The sequence below is a fragment of the Gymnodraco acuticeps genome, unplaced genomic scaffold (assembly GCF_902827175.1).
Source record: "Gymnodraco acuticeps unplaced genomic scaffold, fGymAcu1.1, whole genome shotgun sequence".
Classification (NCBI taxonomy): Eukaryota; Metazoa; Chordata; class Actinopteri; order Perciformes; family Bathydraconidae; genus Gymnodraco; species Gymnodraco acuticeps.
In genome coordinates, this window is record NW_022991091.1 from 1,959,190 (window position 1) to 1,984,637 (window position 25,448).

A 25,448-nucleotide genomic window follows, 5' to 3' on the forward strand; every position below is an offset into this window, starting at 1 on the left:
ACAGAGCCGCAGCGTTGTCCGCCAGGGCTCTGAACGTTTCCTCACTGCTAACCGCATACCAAGCGGAGCTCTGTGAGGATATGTCGAGTAATCCTGGACCGGCCGTTCTGGACGAGTTGGCCGCGGTCACAGACATTTGTCTCCGTGTCTAACGCTGCGCCGTCCAGGCCACGGGCAAAACAATGGGGATCATGGTGGTGCAGGAAAGAGCTAGGTGGCTCAACCTCACCAACCTCCCAGACCGGGAAAAGGAGGATGTGCTTGACATGACCATCGTTCCCGAGGGGATTTTCGGCTCCGCTCTTACCTCCATGCAGAGGAGATACGAGTCGAAAAAGAAGGAGGACGAGGCCCTCCAACTCTGCCTCCCTCGAAGGGCCCAGCCGCTGCCTTCGCAGCGGCAGCCCTTCGTCCAAGCTGCCCCGAACCCTGCTCGGTTCAAAATACCGAAAACGCAGAGGTCGCAGTCCGCCCCGAGTCCCCAGCCCAGGCAGGGGACGACGGCGAGCTGGCCTAGAAAATCTCCGGTTCCGGCTGCAGCCCAGGCGCAGCCAACCCAGAATTTCGGCCAGCAGTCGAGGAAGAAGAAGCGAGCGGCGTGACAGTCCCTCCGTCTCCCCTCTGTGACAGAGGTGGAAGTCTACGGTTCCCCAGCTCTAAATGTGTTCCCGCCGCCTCGAGAGATGCCTCAACACCATCCTCAAGTCCGCATAAACACATGTCACACACTTATTGATTTTTCTGTCATAAAACATTTTCCGCTCACGCATCCAGGCTTCGAGCCAAGGGCGCAGCTCGAAAAAATGAAAAGAAAAACAATAAAAACAATAAACAGTACGTCAACTGTTCCCCTTCTGAGAGCAGCTACGGCCTCTCTCAAAGGGCGGACAATTGACGGGTCTGTGAAGGCACCACCGTCACGCGCATGCGCAGTGCCGGCTGGAGCTGTAAAGGCACTACCGTCACGCGCATGCGCAGTGCCGGCTGGGGTCGTGAAGGCACCACCGTCACGCGCATGCGCAGTGCCGGCTGGAACCGTAAGGGCACCACCGCCACACGCATGCGCTGTGTCGGTGTGGATTGTCAAAATGGGGCACCACAGTGCTCAGACACTGGAGGGCCCCATAACACAAAAAATAGAGACTCAGAGGGGAAGAGACGTGACATCTCAGCTGGCTCTAAGGAGCATACAGCGGGAGATGCTCACGACATCTGCTTGGGTTTCTCAAGACAGTTACACGGAGCTACAGACTCCAAGTCACCATCACCCCCCCTCGCTTCTCGGGCATTCTGCATTCGCAGGCCCGAGGAGAATCAGCCCATATTCTGGAGAGAGATATTCTCTCACTCCTAGAAAAGAGGGCTATATCTATTGTACCCGCCGAGCAGAGTCAGGGCGGCTTCTATTCCAAGTACTTCCTCGTTCCCAAACGGGGGGGGAACGGAATTCGGCCAATACTTGATTTGAGGGCTCTGAACAAATATCTAAAAAGATATAAGTTCAGAATGCTCACTCACACATCTCTGCTGCGGCTCGTGCGACAAGACGACTGGTTTACATCAGTCGACCTGAAAGATGCGTATTTTCACATCCCAGTATATTACCCACACAGGAAATATCTGAGATTCGCATTTCAGGGGATCTGTTATGAATACAGAGTACTCCCCTTCGGTCTGTCTCTCAGTCCAAGGGTGTTTGTACGGTGTACGGAAGCCGCGATAGCCCCGTTAAGACAACAGGGTATTCTCCTGGCGACCTACCTGGACGATTGGCTCCTTCTCGCACAGTCGGAGCAGGAGGCTGTTACGCAGACAAATGTCCTCATAAAGCACCTGCTCAAACTTGGTTTCATAATAAACACAGAGAAGAGCATATTGTGCCCCGCGCAGACTATACTCTTCCTGGGTTTACGCCTGAACTCGGTGCCCTTTTCAGCTCACTTGTCAGCGGAAAGAGTGAAAGCTTTCAGAGCTTGTCTCGCTCTTTTCCAGCTGCGCGAACATGTTCTCTTCAGATCATGCCTGCAATTGCTGGGGCTCATGGCGTCAGCCATCCAGGTCGTACGACTGGGATGCTTACACATGAGGGAGTTTCAGCGCTGGGTGGCCGCCCTAAAACTAAACCCCGCGCGTCATGGCGCGCGGAGAGTAATGGTTACTGTGAAATGCGTAATGGCACTGCGCCACTGGCTGCACCCGACTTTTCTAGTACGAGGTGTGCCTATGGGTGCTGTTCTTTCACGGAAAGTGGTCACCACGGACGCATGTCTGACAGGTTGGGGAGGTATTTATGAAGGTCGCCCGGTGAGGGGTCTCTGGAGCAGAGACCTCCAGCGGGCGCACATAAATTACCTGGAGCTTTTAGCGGTGTTTCTCACCCTAAAACGCTTTCTGCCTTTCCTCAGGGGACATCACGTCCTCGTGAGGACAGACAATATGACCACAATATCGTATATTAACCGCCAAGGGGGTTTGCGTTCTCTCCAGTTACACACACTGGCGCGCAAACTGATCCTATGGAGCGGTAGACGTCTCCTCTCTCTGAGAGCGACGCACGTACCGGGAGTGATGAACCTCGGGGCAGATCTACTGTCCAGAGGTATACCACTTTATGCAGACTGGACTCTACATCCAAGGATTGTGAGCCAGCTGTGGGTGCGTTACGGCAGAGCCGCGGTGGATCTCTTCGCATCGAAAGACAACGCTCAGTGTCAGCTGTTCTTTTCGATGCGCGATCTAAATGCACCGTTAGGCGTGGATGCACTCGCGCACGATTGGCCCCCGGGCCTTCTGTACGCATTCCCACCCCTGGCTCTGATACCCCCAACTCTGGCCAGAGTGAGAGAGCAACGCCACACACTTGTCCTGATAGCTCCGCACTGGCCAGCTATGTACTGGCTAGCAGAGATATATCAGCTGCTGTGCGGGCAGCCACGGCAGCTCCCACTACGCAGGGACATACTGTCCCAACCGGGGGGGGCGATCTTTCACCCACACCCAGAGCGCTTGGCTCTATGGGCCTGGCCCGTGAGTGGTACAATCTGAATACAGTGTGACATGAATCTGACCCTGGCAGCTGCCAAGCGAGCCAGTGGCACTCATGCGCTATCTGTACAGTCTTCATGCACTCAGTTCGCCCCAGGGCAAACAGAGTGTGGTTGAAGCCCAACCCTGCCTTTATCTTAAGGCGGTTGGTTCAGGTACCACATTTGACATTGAGGCATCCTCCCCGCCACTGTATTCCTCCGGGGAACAGCGGCCGGATTTGCCGTGTCCAGCCCGTGCTTTACGCACGTACAGGGACAGATCAAGGGTGCTTCGTCATAATGACCAACCCCTTGTGTCCTGGGCTAACCCTTATAAGGGCAAGCCTGTTACTAAGCAACGGCTCTCCCACTGGTTTGTGGAAGCAATTGCTTTGGGGCCCATACGAGTCAGAGTTCGCAGGCACCCTCGGGTCCGTGAGCTCTTTCGACTCAGGGTCTGGCCGCATCCTGGGCTCTGTCCAGGATGTCTCCCATCCAAGACATTGGTGCAGCGGCAAGCTGGTCCTCGCCGCTCACTTTTGTCTGCCTCTTAACAGGCTGGACGTTCTGCTCCCAGTGTGACTCAAGCAGTGCTGGGCACCTGGTTGAGTCAGAGCTCTACCTGTTAAGTTCTGGTTGGTTTGGTGATTTTCGAGATAAGCTCGTCTGACAATACGGGAGCTACAATTTCCCATAGTGAGACATTGAACGGAGTGTTATGAATGAGAACTATAGGTTACTTACGTAACCCCAGTTCTCAGAGTAACATGAAGTGAGATGTCTCACCAGACGGCCCTCCTTGCTATGGTGAAGCGAGAAGAGGTGCTTATTTTGAATGACGCATGCGTCGTGGCGCAAGCTACTTATAGGGGGTGAATTCCCTGACGCTGACGTCAAGATCACCAGCCAATCAGGATTGGCGTAATGAGATTGATGCTTCTGTTTGCTCCGCGATGAGGCGCATCCCATAGTGAGACATCTCACTTCATGTTACTCTGAAAACTGGGGTTACGTAAGTAACCTATAGGTCTCTTCAGCAAATGTAATGATTTCATGAAGGTGTCATGAATAAAGTATGAGCCATATTTTCAAAGATTTTCCTCTGCAATTTTCTAATTCTTATTATTAACCCTATTGTATATGTATAGGCATTATCAGAGGTTATCACTCGGATCAGAAGGGGCCGACTACATAGGCGTAGTAAGACATCCTTAGTTAAGTGCTAAAAAATACCTTTAACTCTGTAATGATCCACCCAGACATGCTATTGGGCAAGCATCTCCAGACCTCTGCTCTCCTCCCTGTACAGCTGCACCTCCAGTCACCCGTCAGTCAAACATAGTCTACTGGTGAAATGGTTATGTAAATGTCGTCTGAATAGCTATGGTAATTTATTTTTTAGTTTTTCATTATCTGAGCCAGTGGTAGCATGTAGATGTTAAAGAGAAGAGGCCCCAGGATGGAGCCTTGAAGAACCCCAATGTCATATTTGTCAACTCAGATGTGTGGTTACCTATAAAAAACTAAGTTTTTCCAGTCCTAAGACTGTAGGATTCAAACACATTTCGAACTGTTGCCGAAAGTCCAACCCAGTTTTCCAGTTGGTCTAGTAATATGTTGTGGTCAACAGTTTCAAATGCAGCACTAAGATCTAATAATACTAACACTGAGTTTCTGCCACTGTCGGTGTGTAAGTGGATGTCATCGAATATCTTAACAAGAGCAATCCCTGTGCTATGGTGCGGTCGAAAGCCTGACTGGAACACATCCAAACAGTTATTTAAATGCACGAAATGACTGAGCAGTTGAAAAACAACTTTTTCAATGATTTTACCTAGAAATGGAAGGTTTGATAGGGCCACAAACAGTTAATTACTGAAGCGTCTAGATTATTAATTTTTAAGTGTGGTTTTATGACTGCAGTTTTCAGGGCCTGTGGAAATACACCTGAATGAAGAGACTTGTATGTTATATGTTGTGCTGTAGATCTGAGGCTATGCAATGAAAAACATTTTTGAAAAAGCTTGTTGGTATAATATCAAGGCAGCGAGAGGAGGATTTCAGATGTTGTATAATGTCCTCTAGGTCTTTATTGTTAATCAGATGGAATTGTGACATGGTGTCGGAATTGGCTTTAGGTGAACACAGGGAAAGTACATTTGCTGTACCTGATGCAGAGGCACTGACTGCCTGTCTAATTTGCATGATTTTGTCAGTGAAGAAGGAGGCAAAAGCATTGCAGGCCCTGGTGGATAGAAATTCTGAGGCTATCGACACTGGGGGGTTCTATTTCGTATATGGCTTCGCCCTCTAAGGCTATCGCTATTGGGTTTACCCTTCTGCGCCCCCGCGCAGTACTGAAAACACTTGTAGTCCACGCCCACCCGCTAGGTGGGCCCCACCCTCGGGCCTCCTTCCGGTATAAATAGGGAGGTTGCCCGGCGATCTGCTCCCTCTTTTCTTCAGCAACCAGCAGTTTACTGAAGCACGAGAAAAGCAACATCATGAGCAATAAAGAGTGTGTCCATATGTGCCCGTCGTGCAATACGGGCTACATTATGAGCTACGATTTGCATCCGATATGCGCAGCCTGTCTGGGGCCAGAGCACGCGGACGCGGCTCTCAGCCAGCAGGTCGCATGTCCTCACTTTGTGCGTCTTCCTTCGTCCGACAGGAAGCGAAGGGCGGACGCTCTAGCTGCTGCGGGTGAGGAAGACGTCTGGGGTGGGCAGGAACCCATCCAGAACACACCACCGTGGCTCCAGAGGAGGCGGAGGAGATCGCTAAGGCGGCCAGCACGGCGCTCTCGCTGTGCGCAGCCGTGGCGGTGTCCCAGGCGAGAATTAGCAGCCTGGATGACACAGATCCAGCGTCACCTCTGATTACAGCAGGCAGCGGTCACAGAGCCAGCCAGGAAGGTTTTACTGGACGCTCCGATCAGCTCGGACGGGCTGTTCGGGCCCCAGTTCCTGGCCATGGTTGATTCCATGAAGGCGGCATCGGAGCAGGCGGAAGACATCCGCCAGCACGTCGGCTGGCTCCAGCCAGCGGTGAAGCAGCAGCGACACCAGCGGCGGCAGCAGCAGCCGACCCGGCCACAGCGGCAGACGGACAGACACCAGCAGCAACAGCAGCCGAGGCGTCAGAATCGTCCGTCAGCGGTGGCCGGGGCACCGGCCCACACCTCCAGGGCACCGTCCCGCACCTACGGGGATACTCCCGTTCAGCGTCTGCTCCATGAGAGCCGCCGAGGAGACAGAGCGGCCTTGACGGTTTGGGAAAAGAAGCTTATTTTCCAACATGTTGGCTGAGTCATCAGTTTCAAATGTGTTTCACATATCCCCCACTCTGGCCGGTGAGCCAGCTGCCATGACCTATTGGTTAATAGCCAGCCGGATTCGGTACAAAAGCCTGCGCTATTTAATCTATCGATTAATAAACTGCGGAGCACAGTAATTACACCAGCTGCCTACAATCTGGTGATTAGTAGGCAGCAGGGTTCGCGGCAGGGATCTGATGGTTATGACTCTTCGGTTATTAAACCACAGACCTCGCGGCATTCTTCTGTCCGAGATACGCCACCTATCCACGGTCATAATAAGCCCATGAGCGCAGTGTTAACGCCTCATGTGGATATTACTGCACACACCTCCATCCATCCTCTGAGCGTGTACACGTCTCATGATGCGAGGCGGAGTGATACGCAGCGTGTGGAGGCCTCCGCACAGCCCTTTCGCTCTAGGCCCACCTTGGGTTGCCTCACGGGCAGCGGCGGCGAGGGCTCTGGCGTGGCTCGTCGTCATGACAACCACAACACATCTCGAGCATGCGCGCCCGCTGTCAGAGTGTTTCTCGGCGTGGCAGCACATGTGTTTGATGGACGGATGGATGCACAGGCTGATCAGCAGAGGGTACACCCTGCAGTTCGCCTCCCCCCCCCCCCACAGTTCAACGGGATACAGGTGACATGCCTAACATCCCGTGAACAGTGTCTTGCGCTCCAAGCAGAGCTACGGGAACTCCTGTTGAAAGAGGCTATTTCCAGGGTTCCCCAGGAGGAAGAAAATCAGGGGTATTACTCCCGCTATTTTCTTATCCCGAAAAAGACAGGGGGAATGAGACCCATCCTCGACCGGTCAGTTTTCAACAAGGCAATAATGAAAAGGCCTTTTCACATGCTGACGGTCAAAAAAGGTGCTAGAGTGTGTTCACCAGGGAGATTGGTTCACCTCTATAGACCTAAGGATGCATACTTCCATGTACCCATCATTCCGCAACACAGGACATTCCTGCGGTTTTCATTCCAGGGAATAGCGTACCAGTACAACCGTCTGTCGTTCGGCTATTCCCTGGCTCCTCGTACTTTTTCAAAGTGTGTAGAGACGGCGTTGCAGCCGCTACACAGAGGAGGGATGAGAGTACTATTTTTACCTGGACGACCTGCTGCTGCATGGCTCGCTCCAGGGAGGAAGCGGCTTTACAGACGGTACAACTCATATCGTATCTGTCAAAGCTGGGTTTCATGATAAATTGGAAAAAGAGACTCAGCCCGCATGAGAGCACGACTCTCACGGCAGAGAGTGGAGTGGACACGCTGACAGCTCTCCTTCGACGTGTCACACCCCGCAGCGTGGTGACGAAAAAGCCCCCCACAGTTCAATGGGATACAGGAAACACTCCTGTCCTCCCAGAAGCTATGTCTTGCGCTCCAAATCCGAGCTGCTGGAACTCCTGTTGAAAGAGGATATTTCCAGGGTTCCTCAAAGGGAGGAAAATCAGGGGTTTTCACTCCCGTTATTTTTCTAATCCCGAAAAAAGACTGGGGCAATGAGACATCCTCGATCTGTCAGTATTCCACATGCGGACGATCAAACAGGGGCTGGAATGTGTTCACCAGGACGACGGGTTCACTTCCACCTGAAGGATGCATACTTCCACGTATACCCATCATCCCGAAACACAGGAAATTCCTGCGGTTTCTCATTTCAGGGAATATCAGACCAGACAATCGTCTGCCGTTTGGATATTTCCTGGCTCCTCCCATTTTTGTGTAGAGAAGGCTGGAGCCGCTACACAGAGGAGGGATGAGAGGGTGGTTTCCTTTGGACGACCTGCTAGTTGCTGGCTCGCTCCAGGGAGGAAGTCGCTTTACAGACGGTACATCTCGTATCGCATCTGTCAAAGCCTGGGTTTCATAACAAGTTGGAAGAAGAGCTGTCCTCTTCCCTCTCAGACAAACGTTATCTGGAGTGGAATTAAAAACTCAGCCAGCAGCAGAGCGCTCTCTGGCAGCGAGTGAGAAACTGACAGCTCTCCTCCGGCGTGTCACAAACCACACAGCCCTCTCCGTAACGCAGCTGCTCGGCATTAGCGTCAGCTGGTCACGGGGGGGATTCCCCTGGGTCTCCCCCACAGGTGGAGTCTCCAGAGGTGCTTCATTCACTGCAGAAGCCTGCTGTTTTAACCTATTGGTTTATAAACTGCAGAGCTCGAGGCATTCCTCTGTCCCAGATATGCCTTACACACGGTCATAATAAATCCACGAGCACTGTTATAACGCCTAGTGAGGACAGCATACACACACCTCTCATCCTCTGGGCGTGTACGCGCCTCATGATGAGAGACAGAGTGGAATGCAGCGTGTGGAAACTCCCTCGCAGCTTTTTTGCTTCACGGGCAGCAGCGGCGAGGGCGTGGCACGTCACCATGACGACCATTACGGCACATCACAGAGAAGCCTCTCCCCCCAGCAGTTCCATGGGATGCAAGAAACACTCCCGTTATCCCAGGAACAGTGTTATTTCCGGCGAATTTAACCGAGGGGCTCGCAGAACGCAGCAGCCGTGCTATGCGAGGAGTATGGAGACTCAGACCGGTGTCACGCACACTGGCGCCTCAGTGGGATTTGGCTTTGGTGTTACGCGCACTAAAGAAAAACCCCATTTGAACCTGATCAGGTTCCCCTTAACTGTATTCAGCCAAAGTAGTACTGCTTTTGGCTCTATCAGAGGAAAGGGTGATCTGTCTGCTCTCCCGGTGGCTCCGTCATGTCTCCGGATCCATGGAGATGCAGTTCAGCTGTTTTACGCCCTAACCCGGCTTCATGCCTATAAGGTCATCACAACTCTTTTAGGTCAAGAGTGATCACCCTGGCTGGCTTCTTCCCCCCTCCTCACAGGTCGGAGGAAGAAGAAACGGCATTGCGCCGTTCTCAGCGCCTGTTTGTGCATTACAGAGAGCGCTCGATCGGGCAACCTCTGTCTACACAACGGCTGTCACACTGGCTGTGTGAGGCTGTGTCACAGGCATATGTCTCCTCTGGGGTGGAGCCCCCGGAGAATATCAAAGCGCACTCAACCAGAGGAAATTCCTCCTCCTCGGTGTTGCGCGGAGGAATGTCAGTGGAAGATATTTGCACGGCTGCATCTTGGTCTTCCCCCTGCTCATTTATTCAATTGTATTTGAGGGATGTCTCCCTTTCCTCTCTGACACGCCCTGTACTGGGTGTCCTGTCAGAGTGAGTGACGTCAGGGATCCAGGGGATCCAGCTGAGAGCTCTCCTACCTGGGCTGACACGGAGAGAGCGGCTGTTCCCCCTCTATGATCGCAGGACAAGGTGGGACCTTCGTCTCTACTTTCTCACAGCGGTCGGTATGTATTGTTCCCAGCCTTCACCCCGTCAGGAAAACAGGTATGTTTGCTCCAGGGACGGGGATGTGCCATTATGCATGGCACAACAGGCAGGGGGGTGTTATTAAGCAGGTATGTCTGTGCTTCTAGTGCTGGACGGACCCAGTGGGGCGCAGACTACATCATGCTTCGCCCTTAACCCAATAGCGATAGCCTTAGAGGGCGAAGCCATATACGAAATAGAACTGAGGTTACCTAACTGTAACCCAGCTTCTATGAGTATTGGCGCAGCCCTCTAAGCGCTGGGCCCCACTGGCTCTACGAATAGCTGAAGAAAAGTTATATTGTATGGGAGCAGATCGCCGGGCAACCTCCCTATTTATACCGGAAGGAGGCCCGAGGGTGGGGCCCACCTAGCGGGTGGGCGTGGACTACAAGTGTTTTCAGTACTGCGCGGGGGCGCAGAAGGGTAAACCCAATAGCGATAGCCTTAGAGGGCTGCGCCAATACTCATAGAAGCTGGGTTACAGTTAGGTAACCTCAGTTTGTTAGTCTGTTGACGGTAGCAAACAAGGCACGTGAGTTGTTTTTATTTTTGTTAATGATGTCAGAGAACCTCGAACCTCCTGGTGGACACCGGTGGTCAGGGAAGCCGTCCGACTGAAGAAGGAGGCCTTCAGGGATTTGTTATCCCGGGGGACTCCCGAGGCAGTTGCAAGGTACCGACAGGCCCGAAGGGCAGCAGCCTCATCCGTGGCCGAGGCAAAGCAGCGGGTGTGGGAGAAGTTCGGAGAAGACATGGAGAAGGACTTTCGGGCGGCACCAAAGTTGTTCTGGAAAACTGTCCGACACCTCAGGAGGGGGAAGCAGGGAACCATCCAAGCTGTGTACAGTAAGGATGGGACGTTGTTGACCTCAACTGATGGAGTGTTAGGGCGTTGGAAGGAACACTTTGAGGAACTCCTGAACCCGACAACTCCGCCCTCTATGTTAGAGGCAGAGCTGGAGTATGACGGGGGATCAACACCAATCTCCCGGGGGGAGGTCACTGAGGTCGTCAAACAACTCCACAGTGGCAAAGCCCCGGGGGTGGATGAGATCCGCCCGGAAATGCTGAAGGCTCTGGGTGTTGAGGGACTGTCATGGTTGACACGTCTCATCAACGTTGCGTGGAAGTCGGAAACAGTACCGAAGGAGTGGCAGACCGGGGTGGTGGTCCCCCTTTTTAAAAAGGGGGATCAGAGGGTGTGTGCCAATTACAGAGGCATCACACTACTCAGCCTCCCCGGGAAAGTTTACTCTAAGGTACTCGAAAGGAGGGTCAGGCCGATTGTCGAACCTCAGATTGAGGAGGAACAATGCGGATTCCGTCCTGGTCGTGGAACGACGGATCAGCTTTTTACTCTCGCAAGGATCCTGGAGGGGGCCTGGGAATACGCTTATCCGGTCTACATGTGTTTTGTGGACTTGGAGAAGGCGTATGACCGAGTTCCCAGGGAGTTACTGTGGGAGGTGCTGCGGGAGTATGGGGTGAGGGGGTCTCTACTCAGGGCCATCCAATCTCTGTACTCCCAAAGCGAGAGCTGTGTCCGGGTCCTCGGCAGTAAGTCGAACCCATTTCCGGTGAGGGTTGGCCTCCGCCAGGGCTGCGCTTTGTCACCAATCCTGTTTGTAATATACATGGATCGGATTTCGAGGCGTAGTCATGGGGGAGGGGGTCTGCAGTTCGGTGGACTAAGGATTGCACCACTGCTTTTTGCAGATGATGTGGTTCTAATGGCTTCATCGGTCTGCGACCTTCAGCACTCACTGGATCGGTTCGCAACCGAGTGTGAAGCGGCTGGGATGAGGATCAGCACCTCCAAATCTGAGGCCATGGTTCTCAGCAGGAAACCGATGGACTGTCCACTTCAAGTAGGGAATGAGTCCTTACCCCAAGTGAAGGAGTTCAAGTATCTCGGGGTCTTGTTCTCGAGTGAGGGAACAATGGAGCGTGAGATGGGCCGGAGAATCGGAGCAGCGGGAGCGGTACTGCAGTCGCTTTACCGCACCGTTGTGACGAAAAGGGAGCTGAGCCAGAAGGCAAAGCTCTCTGTCTACCGGGCCATTTTCGTTCCTACCCTCACCTATGGTCATGAAGGATGGGTCATGACCGAAAGAACGAGATCGCGGATACAAGCGGCCGAGATGGGTTTTCTCCGCAGGGTGGCTGGTGTCTCCCTTAGGGATAAGGTGAGAAGTTCGGTCATCAGGGAGGGACTCGGAGTTCAGCCGCTCCTCCTTCGCGTCGAAAGGAGCCAGTTGAGGTGGTTCGGGCACCTAGTTAGGATGCCACCTGGGCGCCTCCCTAGGGAGGTGTTCCAGGCACGTCCAGCTGGGAAGAGACCAAGGGGTAGACCTAGGACCAGGTGGAGGGATTATATCTCTTCGCTGGCCTGGGAGCGCCTTGGGATCCCCCAGTCAGAGCTGGTTGATGTCGCCAGGGAAAAGAAAGTTTGGGGCTCTCTGCTGGAACTGCTACCCCCGCGACCCGACCACGGATAAGCGGAAGAAGATGGATGGATGGATGGATGTCAGAGAAGAACGATTGTCATGCCTTTTTTATTTCCTGATTATAGAAACCGAGTTTCTCTTTATATATTTCCAAGTGAACCTGGAGATTTGTTTTTCTCCACCTGCGTTCAGCTTTTCTGTACTCAGTTTTTGCTATTCTCACAGTCATGGCTTTTCTCCATGGAGATATTTTCTTGCCAGATACTTCCTTTATTTTAATGGGAGCGATGGTATCCATGACATTTGATATTTTAGAATTAAAATGATCAACTAGCTAATTTACTGAGAAGTTAGCATGGGCAAGTGAATGAGTAAAAATCTGGGCAAACATTTCTTGTGCATTTTCAGTTAAGTGACGTCTAGTGGTTACCTCTTTCTTAACAATTGTATGGGCGGTAATAGAGCTCTCAAAGAAAACACAGGAATGGTCGGAGAGCGCAACATCAGTCACCACAAGCTTAGAGATGTTCAGACCCTTTGATACAATTAAGTCCAGGGTGTGCCCCTTATTGTGCGTCGGACCCTTGACATGCTGAGTCAGTCCAAAATTGTCCATAACACAAAACAGTACGGTGGCCCTGAAGTGCAAGACACCACAGCATTTCACACAACACAACAGCATTTCAGAAAACGCCACAGCATTTCACAAAACACCACAGCATTTCACAAAACACAACAGCCTTTCAGAAAACACCACAGCATTTCACATTGGACGGAAAGGGTATTCCTTAGGGAGAACACTTCTTGTTTGTGATTGGACAGAGCCAGCCAGAGAAGCACTGCTGTGATTGGTTGTTTTTGCTGTCAGTCAAGAAATGACTCTTCGTGATTGGTCAACACCGATGGACAAAAGTTAAACATGTACAAACCACAGACTGTCTATGACTATGATGACTTGCTTTGATTTGTTTGGAAATGGGAGTTTTTATGCTAATCATTCCGTGTAATTATACATTTATACTAAGCCTCTCCCAGGGAAAGGTGCACAAGTGACAGTTCACATAGAAAGTAAAACACCTTTCTGTTGAGTGTATCGTAGCAAACAATGCCAGACTCTTTTTTGAATGTTGTCCGATCAATTTCTTTACATTGTCAAATGCTTTTTTTTAAATGTCCCACAATATAAGTAAGATGCATTAAGTACATACAAAGGTGTATTTCATGTTTCTGCTGTCTGTTCAGAATAATTGTCATATTTTAGTGTATTAAGCTTTTGTAAATGTCCCTGCTGTGAGCCCAATAAAGACATTTTGATACCAAACCTTTAACATCTATTTTGATTCCAACTGACACACAGGTGAACAGTATAATACATATATGTAAATTAACAACAGATATATTTAGTGTCTCAGATTGGTAATTACTTTGACTTTATAGTAGCACATGCATGACATGACGAAATGGTTGAAACCTGACAGCTGAGTGCTTGTTTACTTTATTTCCCTGATTTAAACATATTAGATATTTAACTGTTTAATAGACACAGGAGAATGTACATACATAAGCTTTAAAAAGGTATGGAACAGGCCTATATGTTATATTTATGTATTATATGAATGAGGTTGTTTAGACATGATCATCAGATTACCTAATAATCAAGCCTTTTGGAGGCCACATTAACATTGTTTTTAGGTTTGAGGTTAAATTTCCAGGTGTGTTTCTCTAGTCCCCAGAGCTGTTGCAACAGAAACTTAGAGGCAGAACAGGTTTTGATGGGAGTGTAGCTACATCACAGAGTAACCTCTTACTCAGTTACCATCCCTGTCATGACAGAGGGAAAGCAGAATTTGAAGAGACAGGTTTGAAAATAACTATCTTATGATGGATAATGTTTCTGTTGTGAAAATGTTCATTCTATCAGGGTTAAACGAGACAAATAATTACAGACTAACTCTTTTCACATTTACTTTACTGTATTACTGTGTGATTTTGTTTCTCAATATCTCTCTCATCATGATCATCATCTTGGATGAAAACATGCATGAACCCATGTACATCTTATTGTGCAGTTTTTGCATTAATGGACTTTATGGGACCACAGGTTTCTTCCCTAAATTCCTCTTAGATCTGCTGACTTCTTCTCAACAAATCTCATATGAAGGATGCCTTTTGCAGGCTTTTGTCATGTACTCGTTTGCTTGCTGTGATTTATCCATTTTAGCAGTCATGGCTTACGACAGATATCTGGCTATATGTCGACCACTACACTACCACTCTGTCATGTCAAAGAGGAGGCTCTCTCAGCTCATATGTTTCTCCTGGCTAACACCTTTCTGCATTTTCTCTGTTAATGTTCTGCTAACCTCCAGACTAAAGCTGTGTCATTTCAAAATACAGAGAATATTTTGTGTCAATTGGATGATTGTCAAACTTGCTTGTTTTGATGCTGATACCCTTTCAAACAACATCGCTGCATATATTACAATAGTCATTTATGTGTTTCATGGGATTTTCACAATTTGGACTTATATGCATCTTGTTAAAACTTGTGTTAGGTCCAAAGAAGACAGGGTAAAATTTATGCAGACATGTGTTCCTCACTTGACCTCTTTAGTCATTTTCATTCTTGCAATGTTTTTTGATTTGATGTATATGCGATTTGGCTCCAGAGATATACCTCAGAGTCTTCAAAACTTCATTGCTATTGAATTTCTGCTGATTTCTCCTGTGATTAATCCTCTAATATATGGATTTAAACTGACCAAGATACGAAACAGAATTTTAGGTTTAGTGTATATTAAAAGAAAATAATTGCTTCAGTTGAGTATATCCTCAAATGTAACAGATTGTAAAATAAAAATAAATGCAATGTTTAGGATATGTCATAAGAATGGGAAAAGGTTTTCTTTAAAATGTCAGCAGAATGTAATTTAATACGAACAAATAAATACAAGCCTGATAATATGTTGACGTCTACTGTCAATGCCGTTTACACTGTATATATTCATCTGTTTATAGCCTATTTATAATTATTCTATTTATAATAATTCCATGTATAATTATTCTCATTATGTAGACTCCTGTACTGCTATTTTGCACTTCTGGTCAGATGCCTAAACTTACATTTCGTCACTAGTACATGTACTACGTAATGACAATAAAGTTGAATCTGAATCTGAATAATATGTTGATAATTTGCTACATAATGCATATGTGGCTACAGTATATGGATATTTTATGTTTTGCATGTAATGCATTTAGAGCTTATATAGATATCTCAAGGACAAAACTTCTGTTGAATAGCACATTCTTACAACTCTCGTTTTAATGTCTATGCTCCTTATCATGATGTTTCTACATCCTATTCAAAATATAACACATAATTACCAGCACACTTTTTCCATACATTCATTTACCTTTCCAGAAAATACGTTGTATATCATGTTTATATGTGAGCGTTACTCTCTGAACTGAAGCCATGTTGTTTGGGCGTTTAACCAGAAAGTACTGAATATTTATTTTATTACTGCATAGAACTGTATTTTACACAAAACAAGTCTAAGTAAAAAAAATATTCTTGGATGGAAATGTTATTTTCTGCAAAACTTGCTTTCACGTTTAACAATGTTATCCATAACCAGCTCAGGTCTCTGAATAAATATACTTGTGTATATATATATATATACTGTATGTATGTGTATATATATAATATAAATTAATTACTTGTGTTATGCACAATACATCCCTATTTACATAATGGTTTATCATTTTGCATTTACTATCCACCACATGGTATTATTTTATTTTGTATGTAATAATTTGTCCCTATATTTCAACGAACACTACATTTTGTGCTTCATTTTTTCAAATACTTATTTCAACGACGTACAAATTCATTGCAGGCACACTATACAGTATGTCTTCTAACCTTTGTCCTATAGCCCATTACCTGCAGGTAATATTGTCAGGATATACATTACTTCAACATATTGGAAAAAACAACAACTGTATTGTTATTACTTGATCACTGTTATTTGTTTGGAAATTACATTTTGTCCGCCAATTATTCTTTTCAGTTTTACATTTCAAACAGACACCATATCATTTTTAGCTCTAGAGGAGACATCCATTGTTACTTTCAGGCTTTTGTAAAAGGATTAGGGCTGTCAGTTGATAAAAGATTTTTATCGCATTAATCACAACAATTCCTCTCTTATCATCTAACATGCAAATGCAAATAAACGTATTTGAATTAACCAAGACATTTCTTTTGTCAAAAATAATAAATAAAGAACCTTGTTTATGTAAGGAACAGTTCAAATGCTAATACATCTTCACTTGTATGTTTTTTGTTTAATTTAAAATAGAACATACATTTCATCTCAGTTAAACAAGCTCCAGTAAATATCTGCCATGAATCTGAAGACAGTGTGTTACATGTGCGTTGGGAAGTGTCATAACAACCAGATAAAGAGAGGAGACAAAGGATAACAAAGTTACGGCCATGAAGTGAGGAGCTTCAGAGACCACTGGTCAGCCCTCACTACCCTAAGTACCACCAGAGCACCTTCATCTGGGTGTGTGTTCAGGGGCGGATCTACGGGGGGGGGGCAGCTTCCCCTTGAAGCATTTCCCCTTCGACTAGTTTTGTTTTTACTAAAGACGAGAGCTTGAAACAACATATTACTAAAACGCTGCTGTTTGAATCGATAGCGTTTAACAGACAGTCGCTGTTTGGGACGTTACGTTGCAAAATACTACACAGAAAGCGGTAGCTGGGAGATCGATCACTTTTATTTGCTAAACTATGCGGTACTATTAAATCCACGTAAATTACACATCAGAGCAATGAGGCCAGCTAAATTAAACCAGGATACATCCTTTACCGTCAAACTGGATCTAAACACAGCTACCTGTGTGCGTTTGATAAATACTTTCTGATTTTATATTTATTATATGCTATGCTACTTATTAGCTACATGGCCTTAAGGTAGGGACACACCAAGCTGACACCAAAGAACTGACACAGACAGACCCGACTGTTGTGTCGCCTCGCGTCTCCTGAGTGGCCATGTGTCGCACCAACCCAGAATCGAGGCATTTGTTATAGTCACAACATTTAATCTATTGATTCGTGTTCACCAACACGATTTTCCCCTTTTTTTCGTGTCACACAGAACGATTTTAAAAGCAATGTATTTCTATTGGTAGTATGTTTCGTGCCTGCAACACGTCTTTTTGTCCGGTCGGGTCTTGGAAGACCGGAAGCTGTAGGGTTAATAAAACATGTTCTTACTCAATATCATGCCACGATTAGTTTTTATTTTAAATCGTATAATGTCGGACTTTTTTTGCCGTCTGTGAGGAAAATAAATGGGGCTCAGAGCCTCAGAATACTGAAATCTGTATTTTTTGTAATCTTTTTTTCCTTCTAATTTGTTATTCTTTTATAAATAACACACTGTTATTTACTCAACAATAACACACAATTATCCTTGTTTTTATTTATTTGTTTAATTCCATAATCTCTGGCTTTCTTTGTCAGGAACTGAATTTCAAAATAACCAGAAACAGAAGTAGGCCTATATGGGACATTTTGAGCATCATTGCGATACACAGCCACTGAACTGATTACTCAAGATCCTCAGCTATGGTTTAAGCTCGGTGATTGGATGTTTTAGCCGCAATGCACGTTGGGATATGGTGTTAATGCAATATGAAATCCGAAAAACATTTCAGAGTTTAGGATGGCCGAAGACACTACACTACCCATAATCCCCAGCTATCGATGGGACTACAGTCTCCGTGATTAATCTTCAAGCTATGGGATTGGATGTTGGAGTGGCAGTGTGCCAAGGTTACGCCGAGCGTCAAACAGCTCTTTGAAATGGAACGAAACCACCGCAGACTATCCAAAACTGGGATCGAACGGGACCAGCCCCCCCCCCAGAACTACACATGCTGGCTATTGTGTTTCGCAAAATGTTCTATGGGACGTCTCTACTTAAAACATATAATTAATAAATGGGTGAAAATCGCTTGTGTCTATAATGGGCAGCATTAATATATACCCACATGACAGCTCATTGTTACTTTGTAATTCTACTCCACTACAATTCAGAGGTTAACCTGGTATTTTTACTCCACTACATTTATTTTAGTTACTTTGCAGATTCTGATTAATGATGTGAAATATAAACAATATAAGCAGACTTTAGTTACACCTGAGTAAAATTCAGGGAAGGTGATTGTCAAGTGCCAACAATCAGGAGAGATATTTGATAGTTGGTGCTTGAGAAGACGAAACATGTATCTGCAGATCCCTATAAAGTATATTCATTACTCGTTATTCTCTACTAATAGTTAATTAAAGACTGTATATAATGGCTATTTTGCACATTCCTTTCAAGATTTCAAGATTTTCTAAGGTTTACTGACATATCAATCATACACAACTACGGTGTAGTTATGCAATGAATTAAAAGGTTCCTCAACAGTGCATTACAAGACATATCAATATGTATACATATACGATCTACATACATCTTATAAGAGTAGAATTCATATGTATAATTTTACAGGATATTGCTATATTATTTCACATGTTTTACTTCTACACATTAATATCTGATTTATAAAACACCACAGACAGAAAGGTATATCCGTCATTTAATGGTAAGCTATTGAAATTCTGAATCCATAGATCTGTCTCCCATCACCCAAAACCCCTGACTATTCTTTCAACTCAGTATTTACATTCTTATATTCAAAGAAAATCAGTAATATCTTTAAAAACTACAAGTTTATATCAGCTGTGCACCGTTATGGTGTAAATACAGCCTATTTACCGATTGGATCAAATATAAAAGCCGAATTAATGTTGATACTGCAAGAATCTTCACATAATTGTGTGACGAGAAATTGAAGATGTTGTTTAATTGCTGATATATTTATGATCCACTTCACGTATTCAGTTTCCGTGGCAGTTCTTCCAGTTTGTCTAGAAGTCTTTAATCAGGGCTCTATAAATAAAGAACTACGGCAGATGTGTAATATGTAATGCAGCCGAACCGTGTATTACAATGCCGTTATGTGATGGCTTCCAAAGAGAAAAGCAAGCACACTCGGAATAAAGTATTATTATTATTATAATTTTTTTTTTTTTTAATTCAGGATTTCATATCGCATAAACACCATATCCCAACGTGCATTGCGGCTAAACAATCCAATCACCGAGCTTCAACCAGAGCTGAGGATCTTGGGTAATCAGTTCAGTGGCTGTGTATCTGTTTCCGGTTCTTTTATTTTGAAATTCAGTTCCTGACGGACAGCAAAAAAGCCAGAGATTATGGAATTAAACAAATGAATAAAAAGGATAATTGTGTGTTATTGTTGAGTATATATCAGTGTTATTTAGAAAAGAATAACAAAAAAGATTACAAAAATACAGATTTCAGTATTCTGAGGCTCTGAGTCCCATTTATTTTCCTCACTGATGGCAAAAAAAGTCCGAGATTATACGAATTAAAATAAAAACAATAATCGTGGCTTGATATTGAATAAGAACATGTTTTTATGAACCACACAGCTTCAGGTCTTCCAAGTGTTGCAGGCACGAAACACACTACCAATATAAATACATTGCTTTTAAAATCGTTCTGTGTGACACGAAAAAAAGGGGAAAATCGTGTTGGTGAACACGAATCAATAGATTAAATGTCGTGACTATAACACGAAATGCCGTGAGTACAGAGATGGAGTACTCGAGTGCCGATTTTCGGGACTCGTGACTCGACTCGGACTCGCGCACTGATTAACACGACTCGGACTCGGGAATTATCACGTACGCTGACTTGGACTCGGACTCGTGAATTTTCCCCCCCACGATGACTCGGACTCAACTTGTACATTGGCGCTCCGACTTGGACTCGAGCAAGTTTTCTCTGGAGTCTGATGTCCTCTGTCCTGGCATATGCACCTGTGAGGCGAATTCAGTAGTGGGCTCTGCTATTCCAGTCTAGAGATGTCTAGAGACACACCTGGTCGTGCTGTATGCTTTCACACATTCTGCTTCCACATTGGAAAAGAGCAGCGCAAAATGCTCGTTATGTGGAAACAATATTGAAGAGAAGGCTCCGTAACACATTACTCTAAGGATCGAGTTCAGACATATAGGTTGTCTTGAACACTATCATCAGAGTAACGTGATCTAATAAATAAATAAAGATTCAGCCGATAACACGAAAGCACATGGCTACTTAACATGCAGAATGACTTCATTTTGCATGCTAAGTAGCCATGTGCTTTCTGAGGCTCAATCTTTATTGGTAAACAGATTTAACCGGTAAGAGTCCCGATCTTATTACTATCAAAATAAAAGTGCAAAACGAAAACTTTACCATAGAAAAATATTGGCATACAAATGTAATCACTTCTCTAAAAGGTAACTCATTTTAAATATAGCTAGTCATATTAAAGGTCATTTACAATAATAATAATAATAATAATAATAATTATATTAATATTTGTAATAAGCTTTAGATTTGTATAGCACCTATTACAAGAATTGTAGCCAAACTGGCTTCACAGCAGTTCAATAGACACATTAGTATAACCAGTGGTGTAGTGGGCGTTGGACGCGGGGGTACGCCGTACCCCCACTTATTTGGAGCATGATCTTTTTTTTTTAAGTCTAATAAATATAAAATCATTGCCAGTGTTATCAGTTGCAAGTGTGTATTTGTTGTAATAATGACGAAAACATAATACATTTCACAGTAATTAAAATAAAAACTAAAAACGATTTCCTTAAAAAAAGTATGATTCATACTGACCCCGCGGTCACTGACACACCCACGGTGAGCCAGCTCGCCGCGCCCGTCGATTTTGCGGCAGCTCTTTCCCTCAAGAACACTAACGAAAAAGCTCTATAATGGCAGGCTAACATATTTTACTTGACTTATTTTCTAAAAAGAATATAATTCACAAGAAGAAAGAGGCTAGCAGCACCGAAGCTACAAGTGAAGCTGCTAGTAATACATCATCAGAAGAGCCGCCTATAGACGTGGATAATGCTAGCTAACGTGCACGTTAGCTGCACTAGCAACGTTCCCCTGGCTAGCTCAAGCTCACCTTTCCCAGAGGTATGGACCGGAGGAGATTGTGGCGGAGAGAACAAGAGCATACCCGTGGATAGACTGCAAAGCTGGGAAACTGGGGCTGCAAAGTTTGTTCGTCCATTTCGGATTTATCAGTCTTCAAAACCCAAGTGTTGTGTGTGTGAAAAGCAGCGCTGTCTGATTATTTGCAATGTAGGCTAGGGCCTCTAATCAGAATAATGTCAAGTCCAGATTCAATGTTGTTTGCATAAGTATGGCTATATTTTTCGTTTTGTCTATTTAATAAGTTAATTCAGGACAACTTTGGACATTTTGTTTGTTTGTTATGAGTTTTAAATCAGCTTTTGCAAGTGAGAAGTAGAAGAGCGCTCGATGAGCGAAAGAGAATAGAGAGAGAGAGCGAGAGAGCGAGAGAGAGATAGATCTGCTGGTCGATCGCGCGCTGCTCTCGCACTCGCTATATCTCTCTCCTACGATATATCTCCTCTAATGGGCTCTCCTGTCTCTCTCGCTTCTCTCTCGAGAGAGAGAGAGAGAGAGAGAGAGAGAGAGAGAGAGAGAAGCACTGTCTGCTTAGTTGCAATACTGTAGCTTATGCAATTTAGGCCTATACATTGTTTATGTAACTTATGTGCCAGTGTGTCCATGGTTTTGAGTCTGTGTGTGTGCTGAGCGCAGCGCCGTCTGCTTTTTGCAGTACTGTACTTTTTTTCTGTGGACCTGTCTGCCCGTTTTGTGAGTGCACTGCACGCATGCGCACTTGTGTGGCATTGTTTGGGATGACCTAATTAAAATAGCGTCCCCCCAGTAAAAAAATCCCCACTACACCACTGAGTATAACATGACAGGATAAAAGCAATTTAGAGGAGCAGATACATTTCAACACATATATCCACGAAGATTAATACATGAAGACTTGTGACTCGGACTTGGACTCTTCTTAGGTGACTCGGATTTGAACTCGGACTCGAACACAGGTAATGATGACTCGGACTCGACTCGGACACTCCTTGGGTGACTCGGACTCGACTCGGACTCGACTCGGACTCGGACACTCCTTGGGTGACTCGGACTTGGACTCGGACTCGACTACGACTCTCCAACCCAGTCTCATAAAAAAACGTGTAATAACTACGTTGGTCCACAATGTAGGACGTAGTATTTCTACAAAAACGCCTCTGAAATGGTAAGATCCCTACGTTTTTTTTCACCATTCATTCCAATGGCTGGCGTCTATGTCACGTGATCTTCACATTTCTCCCTGCAGAAAAAAAAAACATGGCCGAACTTCGTTTTATTCTCGGTGTAAAATGCCTATTTTAAAGTTAGTTTGGCCATTAAAATGCGTTTTGATGTCATTTGATGCGAGAAATATGAGTTGTTATTTAAGATTATGTGTGCAGTGGATGTGCATGATCTTTAGTTTGCTAGTTATTACGAAGATTACTTCAGGAAATTGTGTCGATACAACGTTTTCATTGTTACCATGGTGGTTGCTAGGGACGCTGCTATCGATATTATTTCTGTTATGTTGTGTAACAGTTTAATGGTGTAGTCTTTATTGCTACCCCCTTCCCCGTCAATGTATAGTGTTGGTCCACAGCGCAAACGTATTAGTTTAACAAAATCCGCATCTAAAATTGTGGCATAGATACGTTATTTTCCCCTGTGCAATTCTCCATTTACTCAACAATAACACATAATTATCCTTGTGTTTATTTATTTGTTTGATTAATAAACACAACGAATTTATCGGTGTAATCTGTGACGTTTCGCTCTCTCAAATGTTGGGCCATTTTATCATCATGCGCTAATAGATGACCGCAGTGAGTGTCGTAGAACAAAACGTGATTTATCTCTTAAATTTGTGTCAATCACAGACCTTATTTCGAGCTATTTTCCAAAACCCTATGGAGAAAATGCATTGCTTTTTGACGAAGGAACCGGAAGTGCTAAAAATGCTAACTTACTTCCGGGTTTTAGGATGCGTCACTGCAGTTCTCAATGAGCAACTCTCATAGGAATGAATGAGGCCCCGCCTCCCACGCTGTATCCAGTTCTTATTATACATCCATGCTCTGTCCCCGTTATTTTCACAAACACCCCGCCACACATTTACTGACACAAACATTTGTATCATCTGTTGTAGACCCCAATAAATGAAATAAAATAAGAACTCATTCTCAAAAAACATAAACGCCATTCTTAAAATGTATAAACAAACAATAGTTTGATTAATATTGATTAGAGTGCACAATAGAAATAAAATAATTGAGAGAAGAAAAAGAGATATGTTATCTATCAAAACCCAGTTAGATTAACATTCATTGGATTGCACACTGTGTGTGTTTGTTTGGATATGTAGCACATTAACATTTTAATAGCACTTAATGACTGACTGAATGGAAATGAGACAATAAATGAAAATGTAAAACGAAAAAAGCGATCATGAAAATATTTCCAATAAATTAATAACATGATTTTTGACCACTTTGTTGTTCAGATATATCACATATTTGTAACTAAATGAAACATGAATTAAAGCAAAACACAGTATAAACTGAGGAGTGACTCTCGTGAGTTTCATTTATTTTCTTCACTCCGCTGGGAAACGGCTCTCATGTCAAGAAGCATCAGATCAGTGCATGCGCTGCATCGTCCAATCAGTGAGCGATACACAGTAAAGGGGCAGGGCGAGTGTCTGAGGATTTCATCGGAGGATGGTCTGGTGGTTCCTCGGTTATCGCTCCTCCATTATCGCTCCTCGTTCCTCGATCATCGGTCCTCCGGCAGAAAAAAGAGCCATGGGACGGTACTCAAGATGGCGCAGGCAAATCAACTTCCGGTGAGACCGAGGACCGAGGAGCGAGGAGCGAGGAAATGAAAATAGTCGACCTGAGATGGGGGTTGCGTTCCGATAATCCAAAAATCAGCTCCTAAATTCTAACCCTATCTCCTATTCCTTGACCTCTGAGTGAAACGTCACGGGGTTAAGGGATAGTGGATAGGAGAATTCAAAAGGACTTAGGAGAAGAGACCGCGGTACTTTAGAGAATCCGAATGCACTTTCACTATCTGACGTGTTTATGATGCGCCAGCGGACGTCATGTGTGCGTCTGCTGCTGTGGGGAAACTATGGAAACTACAGTTTTCTATACAGCGGACTACAACATGGATGTATAATAAGAACGAGGGACTACTGTAAACTCATCTAGAGACTCTGCACCGTGCTCTGATGCTGTTGCTTTATGCTTTATGAACGTGGACAACAGAGAAACATATTCTTCATGACCAAAGTTGGAATTGAAATAAAAAAGGAAAGTGAAACTTCTGCTCGTCACCCTCTCCCTCCGGTCCACATTAATACAAATGATCCCAATACGTATGATTGTATGAAAATATCTTAAAATCAATACAAATGTATTTATTATAAACGTTAGTCCTTACCATCTATCACTGTGTATATCACCATTCAAACATCTTTTAAAAGTTGAACAAACTCCACACAGCTCAGTAAAGACTGTGAGATGTTGACTTTATTTGATAATTTCAGTAAAAACTAACGTTCATATTTCTCTTTTTGATTATAATACTGATGAACGTTCAGAAAAAAGCACTTTGGCAACTTACCACATACGTTTTAAAATGCTTAATAAGCACCGTAACTTTCATGATATAATTTCTCGGTCATAATCGGTTGTTTCCGTGAACGGCCGACTGTTGTGATGGCAAATGCTGCGGCTGCAATGCATTGTGGGGCAGCATTTTCTCCTCTCCTTTCGGTTAGGGAGGTCCAGTGGTTCCTAAGCTAAAGGAGGTTATAAAGGAAGTTTGAAACCTCCTTTCCTTTCATTTGGAGAATTGGAACGGCACTTATCATGGCTGCCAGTGAAGTACTTCCGGGTCATTTCACTCCGTTAGGAAGGTTCCTAAGCTAAATGGACTATTGGAATGCAACCGGGGTCTAGGTCCTCTGTCTCGAGCCAGTGAACTACCGGGCCTTCTAGCCGAGGGAAACTCTGAAAGAATACGCCCATTCGCTACAAATCAATATATGATTGGTTGTTCAAACTGTCAGTCCAAACGTACGCTCTCATTCAGTGCAACGGCCAGGGCATTCGATCAAGGATGTAGAATACCTTGGTTGAAGGATATTCTACCCAGAGACCCAGAACAAGAT

The 25,448-nt window shown here is 45.2% G+C and overlaps 2 protein-coding genes across 3 annotated transcripts in view; one reads left to right on the forward strand and one right to left on the reverse strand.

The window, feature by feature from the left end:
• Window positions 1-25,448, reverse strand: part of LOC117560118 (GTPase IMAP family member 8-like) — an 80,006-nt gene that overhangs the window by 25,966 nt on the left and 28,592 nt on the right. The gene's annotated exons all lie outside the window — the stretch shown is intronic.
• On the forward strand, window positions 14,028-14,960 carry LOC117560124 (olfactory receptor 6B2-like). Its single transcript, XM_034236920.1, has one exon. It carries the CDS (start codon window positions 14,028-14,030, stop codon window positions 14,958-14,960), a length of 933 nt encoding a protein of 310 aa, XP_034092811.1.